Here is a 7,392-nt window from a genome sequence, read left to right on the forward strand (position 1 = left end):
TCCGGTTAAGAAAATAAAATCTCAAAACAAATCTACAAATTCAAAGTTTACCGCTCACGGTTTACCGTCCATAATTATTCTCCGCAATTACCGCCTAAAGTTACTACAGTAACTTTTAGAGGGAAAATTTGCGCCAAAATACAGAATGAAGTGACGGTCCAACTTCTAACCGTTCAAAACCGCTCCCTATATAAGACAAACAGTTCATTATTTGTTCACGCTTTCTCTCTCTAAAAAATCAAGCACTCTCTTGCATTCCAATCTTCTTTAATCTTCATGTTCTTCGTTGCATCATCTCACTATGGAATCAGATAAAGCACTCTTCAAATACATCTTGCAGGTCGATTTCAACGATATCGATGAACACACTGCAGAAGAACACAAGGCTGTGCTTCAATCCTTAAGGGATTCTGGGTTAGAAACGTACCTTTCTGGCCCGTTCCTCGTGCATCCGTCGGAAGTTGAAGAGTTTCTGGGAACAACGACTCTGACGAAGAGGACAGTTTCTGCCACCGTGTGCGGCAAGGCAGTCAACATCACAGAAGAACTTTTCTCGGAAGCTCTCGGTTTTCCAAATACCGGGAAGGACTTCAAGACAAGCTTATCGGCTGCTGAATCTAATGTTGTCCGGCTAGCCATCTCAAGTGATGACACAGATCTGGTGTCTCACTCCAGCCGAAAGAACAAACTTAAGCCAAAGTTCAGATGACTAATGGATATCATATCCAAACCGCGTCAAGGTAAAGGAGGAAATTTCGATAATCTAACAAAGCTGAAGCTGCAAATGTTGATGGCTATTGTCCGAAGTGACAAGATTGACTGGGGAAGTGTTCTGTTCGAACAGTTCTGCGAAATGGTGGTGAAAATGAACGGTCGGGTTCAAGCATACGCCATGCAGATCATACGCCATGCAGATCGGAAAGATCCTGCGGTTCCTTCAAGTTGAACTCGGTGAAGGTGAACCACTCGCACCCGATAATATGCTAAGACGACCAGGCCGAAAGCTACAAGGCCAAGTCCGCAAAAGGAACCGGTTCGGCTGCACCGGTTGGTGAGAGTTCGAAACAAGCCGATCCAAAGGGAAAGGCTATACAAACAAAATTCCCGCAGAAAATGGGAAGGGTGAAGAAGTCAACGAAGAAAAGCGCCAAGAAACCGGATGATTCAGAGAAAACTCTATCTTCGGAGAAGCACCAAAACGAACTGAACAACTACTTCAGCCGATTCCGCTCAACACTGTTTGTCCAAACGTAGTCGATCCTCCTTCATCAAGGCAAGCCGAATTCTCGGGGAGCCAAGAAACTCATTCCAAATCAAAGGAGAATCCGGCTAAGGAGGTTTGTATTCACTCCGAAAATTCTAAGTCTCCAACCAAAAACCTCGACGATATAATCGACGATGTGGGATTGAGAACCTCAGAGGTAATAGAGGACGTAGTCTAAAATGTTACCCACGAAACCGAAGATGTAACAAGTCTTCTCCAGAAAACTGATTAGGTTGGGGCAACCGGTCAGCCTGAAATTCATCCGGTCGAAGAAACGGCCAAACCAGAAAACATCACCCCTCCGGCTTAGAAGGGAAACAACGAAGAAAAGGAACCATCCGATTCGGTTGGGGACAAATCTGTTCCAACCGAATCAAATCCTCAACTGGCTCAAGATGGGCCGACAAACCCACCAATCACACCTGAAGGTCCATCTCAGGTTAACAAAGGTAAAGAAGTCTTAATTAAATGTTCTCCGTTGAGAGGAGAAAGTGCACTGCAAACCGGTCCCGAACAATCTGAAATTTTACCCGAAGACGAGGTAGCTATCTCAGTAGAAGAAGAAGAAGAAATGTTCCAATCTTTCATCCGGGATATGAATAAGGAAGCTGAAGAGTTGGCCACTCCTTATCATTTATGCGTCAGGTTGCGATGTGAAACAAAGCTTTCCGACATGATCCATGACCTCAACGACAATGAATATTGGGAGAAACTCTTGGCGCTAGAAGAGGAAACTCTCAAGGTCACGGGTACCGAAGTCATCCAAGCCGCATACGCTAAAACTCCTATGATGGAGGAATACGCCAAGTTGCAAGCGGTAAATGATGCCTTGAAGAAGGCCGAAGGGGCGGAAATAACTCCGATGGAGTTAAAAATGATTGAGCGGTTTCAGACAGTAAGGGTTGATCTCGCACGCAATGTTGACCTGCTAGAGGCAGAATTGAGAGAGGAGTGCAAAAACCTTCTGCTGCATGGCGATCAGTTTCTAAGTAGACCAATCTTCAATTCCGTAGAATCTTCCAAGTCGGCAGAAAACCGGAAAAAGAGGCATCAGATGCATGAAACGGAACAAGAGGATAACCGGAGCAGAATCCCATCGCAGACTGATCAGACTCTGGGACTTGATCAAATAAAGGAGGTTGTTGTTAACACAATCATCTCCTCTCTTAACGAGTTCAGCATCGCCACGGACGCCAAAATTGCAACCATTCAAGCCGATCTAGTTGAAACCGTCCGGGTATCCATTCACTCTGAAATCATCGAAACGGTTCAAACCTCCATCAAGACAATGATTGACAAGACTGTTAAAACAGCAACCGCTCCCCTGCTTGAAATGATGCAAGCTATGACAGCTCAGATTGAGGAGTTGTCTAAATTGCAAGCAGATAGAACTCAAGAGAAGATTCGTTTAGATGCCGAAACAACTCGGAGAATTCAAGCCGAAGAAGATGCTAGGGAACAGTTAAGAAAAGAAACCGAAGACAAGGACCACGAGTTGGCTAAGCAAGTCGATGAGGAAGAAAAGGTCGCTCAACCTGAATCCACACCAGCACAAGATTCGCACTCAATGAAAACAAGGAACAAGAATAAAAGAAAGCAGATTCAGAGCTTGCTGCATCAAGTAGAACAAAGCGATATCGAAGAGTCTCAACCGGCTGGTCAATTCGAGGAACCTCTATACGAAGAAGAAGAGGAAAATGCTGCACGAATCAACCCGCAGAAGAAGAAAGCAGTTGAGTTATCAACCGCATCTACAAGTTCCGGTCCGATCGTTGCCCAATCATCTCGCCCACCCAGATCAGTAGGCGGTGTCTTCCGGTTCAACCAGCGAAATCCCGGTATATCAAGCGTATTCACCGGATGGCAAATTGACGTGGAAAGAAGAGAAAGGGAATGGAAGGAGAAAGAGGAGGAGGAAAGGCAAAAGGAAAAAGAAAAGGGGGGATCATCCAATCCTTAGCTTATCTTCTTATGAACAACTTATCTATGTTACTCATTATTATTTTGTTTTAGAACTCTGTTATCTTTCTTGATCTCAAATTTATGATTATACTAAACATCTTTTGAAAAACAAACTTGTTTTGAAATTTTTCTTTGAAAAACATGAAAAAGGGACAAAATTGTTAAACACATTTTTCAAAACCGGCCATACATTACAAGTTTTGAATATTTATTATAAATAATCAAAAAGTGAGAAATTGATAAGAAAAATTAAGTAAGTTAATTTTCAAACCGGCCATACATTACAAGTTTTGAATATTTATTCTAAATAATCAAAAAGGGAGAAATTGATAGAAAAATTAAGTAAGTTAATTTTCAAACCGGCCACACATTACGATTTTTGAATATTTATTCTAAATAATCAAAAAGGGAAAAATTGATAGAAAAATTAAGTAAGTTAATTTTCAAGCGGCCAGAAAACTGAACTACTATCAATTTTCATGTGCATGAACAGACCGAGTCGTATAAACCGGTTGGAGACTGCATAAACCTGCTGAAGAATACATCAAAGCAATCCGGCTTCAGATGATCAAGTCATGATCAAGAGGAACCGGCTTCAACATCTTAAACAGACTGGCTAACAAAGAAAAGTTCATACTCTAGCTTGACAACATTACGAAAGAGTCAACCGGAAACTCAGAATTACAAAGCTGACGTAATATGACGAAATAGATGTTTCTTGGGAAAATATAAGAAGTTAAGATCTGGATCAGAAAGCATGCGATAAAGACAATGATGATTTGCTGATCCGAAGATCCGACTTAGACAGCCGAAAGGTGCATGTCTGACACGTGTCCAAAACTGCAAGTCGGCTACGTCATCCATACCTGATCGGTATATGCATGCTTGCCAAGTGTCAGGAAGTTGAAACGTGCACGGTACATCTCTAAACCGGCGTGGTTTTAAACTGACCAATCCCACGGTGAGAGAAGAAGATGACCGTTGGGATCTCATTTACTATAAAAGGAAGACAAAGCGACTTCATTAATCACGATTCTTAAATACATTAAGAGAGAGAAATAAATCTCACGCGCGATCCAAAACTATTGTTTCATTTACCGAAAGCTTTATTGTATTGTGTTACTGTATTACATCAAGATTGAATTGGTGTAACCGGCGAGTAACGAGTTAGGCTCGACCGACATTGTAAGTGTTGTAACTTTGAAAGTTAGTGGAGATCCTTCTCATAATCTGAGAAGAAGGGGTGACGTAGGAGGGTTTGCTCCGAACATCCATAAAAAATCATGTCGCGTGTCTTTTACTTATTTCCTGCTTATTCATTCTAAAACCGAACTACACTAACCGAAATATAATCCTACTCCTATAATCAAAACCGGTCCATACATAATCCTTAAATCGACTCCTCATAAGACTCATCCAAGTCGTGTGTGTTGCTTCAGACTGAAACAGACATTTCCACCCTTGAACCCGGTTCAAGAGTCTGTGACAGTTTGCGTAGTGTTGAGAACGGTTGTAGTCAATAACTGGACTATCACCAATCAGAGCGTGTGTTGTGTTGTGTAAGCGGTCAACCCTTCTAGAAACCGGAACCCCGGTCCTCCAAGGGAGACCCCGATCCTAACACGGTTTTACCTTTTCCTAAAAATGTTATTTGCGAAGGTTTATACTAAAAACTTTCGGTTTTGACTCATCCAAAAAAAGACAATAAAAATTAAATCCCGTGATTCTTATTACCGAAGGTTTTTCAATAAACCTTCGGTTTTGACTATTCTCAAAACCGAAGGTTTATTGAAAAACCTTCGGTAAATACCTTTATAAATACAAACCCTACCTCCTTCTCTTTTTCATTTGCCTCTTTCTCCTTTCTCTCTCTCCCGCACCGCAGCCGCCGCCTCTTCTTCTTCTCTGTTCCAGGTTAGTATTTTATTTGTTTTTTATTTTTAGATTTAGATTTGTTATCATTTGGTTTATATTATCTAGATTTATGCTAGTTTAGATTATTTGTTTGCTATTATGATTTAGATTTGTTATTGTTTAGATAAGATTTAGGTTAGTTTGTTAAATATATATGATTCAGTTAGATTTTGTTAAATGAATGATATATTTTGGTTATTGTGTTTGATCATATATATATATGAAATACATTTAGGATGGGTGAGTCATGTATGAGTATTCGGCGTACACCGGAGAAACTGTCTCGGTATTACTAGAATTTGCTAGCACAAACAGAAATTGCGGCTCGTGAGAAAGAGGTGAGAAATATGACGTTGGAAATGGAGCAAATCTGATTGAGGGATGCGGAAAGAGGCCAATTGCTGAGGGAAATTAAAGCGGACAGGGCTGAAATGACATAGAAATTGGAGAATCTCGAACAACAACTTGAATTGTTGAGGGGTCGACAGAATCAACCACCCCCTCCTCCCCCATCTAATAATTTATAGATTATATCGTTTGATTAATTATGTGTTTTCTTTATCCGTACGAACGATGACATTTTGATGTTTTTTGTTTTCATAATTATGAATTATTATTATTATGTTTAGTTTGGTTTTTAATATGTTGTTCATGAATTATTTTATTTTGGTTTGCTTTTTTTTTTAAAAAACAGCATAGCCAAAAACCGAAGGTTTTCAAATAAACAAAAAGGATAAAAAAACATAAAGGATCAACACTGAAGGTTTTCAAATAAACCTTCGGTTTTGACCCTTGTTTAAAAAAAACAGAAATTTTTCAAAGTGTTGGGAAGGGACAAAACCGAAGGTTTATTTGAAACCGTCGGTTTTAACCCTTGTTTAAAAAAACAGAAATTTTTCTAAGTGTTGGGAAGGGACAAAACCGAAGGTTTATTTGAAAACCTTCGGTTTTGACCCTTGTTTAAAAAAACAGAAAATTTTGTAAGTGTCTGGGAAGGGACAAAACCGAAGGTTTATTTGAAAACCTTCGGTTTTGACCCTTGTTTAAAAAAACAAAAATTTTTCTAAGTGTTTGGAAAGGGACAAAACCGAAAGTTTTCAAATAAACCTTCGGTTTTGACCCTTGTATAAAAAAAACAGAAATTTTTCTAAGTGTCTGGGAAGGGACAAAACCGAAGGTTTATTTGAAAACCTTTGGTTTTGACCCTTGATTAAAAAAACAGAATTTTTTTTAAGTGTTTGGAAGGGACAAAACCGAAGGTTTATTTGAAAACCTTCGGTTTTGACCCTTGTTTAAAAAAAACATAAATTTTTCTAAGTGTTGGGAAGGGACAAAACCGAAGGTTTATTTGAAAACCTTCGGGTTTGACCCTTGTTTAAAAAAACAGAAATTTTTCTAAGTGTTGGGAAGGGACAAAACTGAAGGTTTATTTGAAAATCTTCGGTTTTAACCCTTGTTTAAAAAAACAGAAAATTTTCTAAGTGTTGGGAAGGGACAAAACCGAAGGTTTATTTGAAAATCTTCGGTTTTGACCATTGTTTAGAAAAACAGAAATTTTTCTAAGTTTAGGGAAGGGACAAAACCGAAGGTTTATTTGAAAACCTTCGGTTTTGACCCTTGTTTAAAAAAACAGAAAATTTTTCTAAGATTTGTGAGGGACAAAACCGAAGTTTTATTTGAAAACCTTCGGTTTTGACCCTTGTTTAAAAAAAACATAAATTTTTCTAAGTGTCTGGGAAGGGACAAAACCGAAGGTTTTCAAATAAACCTTCGGTTTTTGACCCTTGTATAAAAAAACAGAAAATTTTCAAGTGTGTGTTGTTTTTTAAAAATTAAGATTGTGTTTAATGTTAAAATGTTTATGATTGTGTTTGATTATATAAAGAAGTGTATATATATGTTTGTGTTTGATGATCACATGAATGTGTATAAATTTGATCATATAGATTATGTAATGTTTTATGGTTATCAAATGTGTTAAATTAATGCTGTTCAAGGTCATTAGTAAATTAAAAATCAATTAATTTAAGAATTTATGAAATGGTCATTCCGAGAGTTAAGAGTAAAACTTTCGGAAATACCCATAAAAACCAAAAGTTTTACTATTTACTCTCGGAATTACTAGTTCACGAATTGTTAAATTAATTGGTTTTCTACCTTCCAATCTAGACTCCTAACTAATATTATCAAGTGTGTGTTTTATTTTAAAAATTTAGATTGTGTTTAATGTTAAAATGTTCATGAATGTGTTT

The 7,392-nt window shown here is 38.3% G+C and overlaps 1 protein-coding gene across 1 annotated transcript; it reads left to right on the forward strand.

The window, feature by feature from the left end:
* Positions 1–712: 712 nt before the first annotated feature.
* Positions 713–3,224, forward strand: LOC124913173 (calponin homology domain-containing protein DDB_G0272472-like). The gene is made up of 3 exons (XM_047453781.1): positions 713–941; positions 1,255–1,421; positions 1,578–3,224. The coding sequence occupies exons 1-3, from the start codon at positions 713–715 to the stop codon at positions 3,222–3,224; spliced, it is 2,043 nt and encodes a 680-aa protein (XP_047309737.1).
* Positions 3,225–7,392: the final 4,168 nt, after the last annotated feature.

This window comes from Impatiens glandulifera, chromosome 8 (genome assembly GCF_907164915.1).
Source record: "Impatiens glandulifera chromosome 8, dImpGla2.1, whole genome shotgun sequence".
Classification (NCBI taxonomy): Eukaryota; Viridiplantae; Streptophyta; class Magnoliopsida; order Ericales; family Balsaminaceae; genus Impatiens; species Impatiens glandulifera.

Excerpts from the sequence above, each read along its gene's own strand:
- LOC124913173 (XM_047453781.1), top strand. The coding sequence starts at position 713 with ATGGATATCATATCCAAACCGCGTCAAGGTAAAGGAGGAAATTTCGAT. Across the intron at positions 942-1,254 it reads AGATCCTGCGGTTCCTTCAA|TCGATCCTCCTTCATCAAGG; the intron begins GTTGAACTCGGT and ends GTCCAAACGTAG. Across the intron at positions 1,422-1,577 it reads TGGGATTGAGAACCTCAGAG|GGAAACAACGAAGAAAAGGA; the intron begins GTAATAGAGGAC and ends CCGGCTTAGAAG.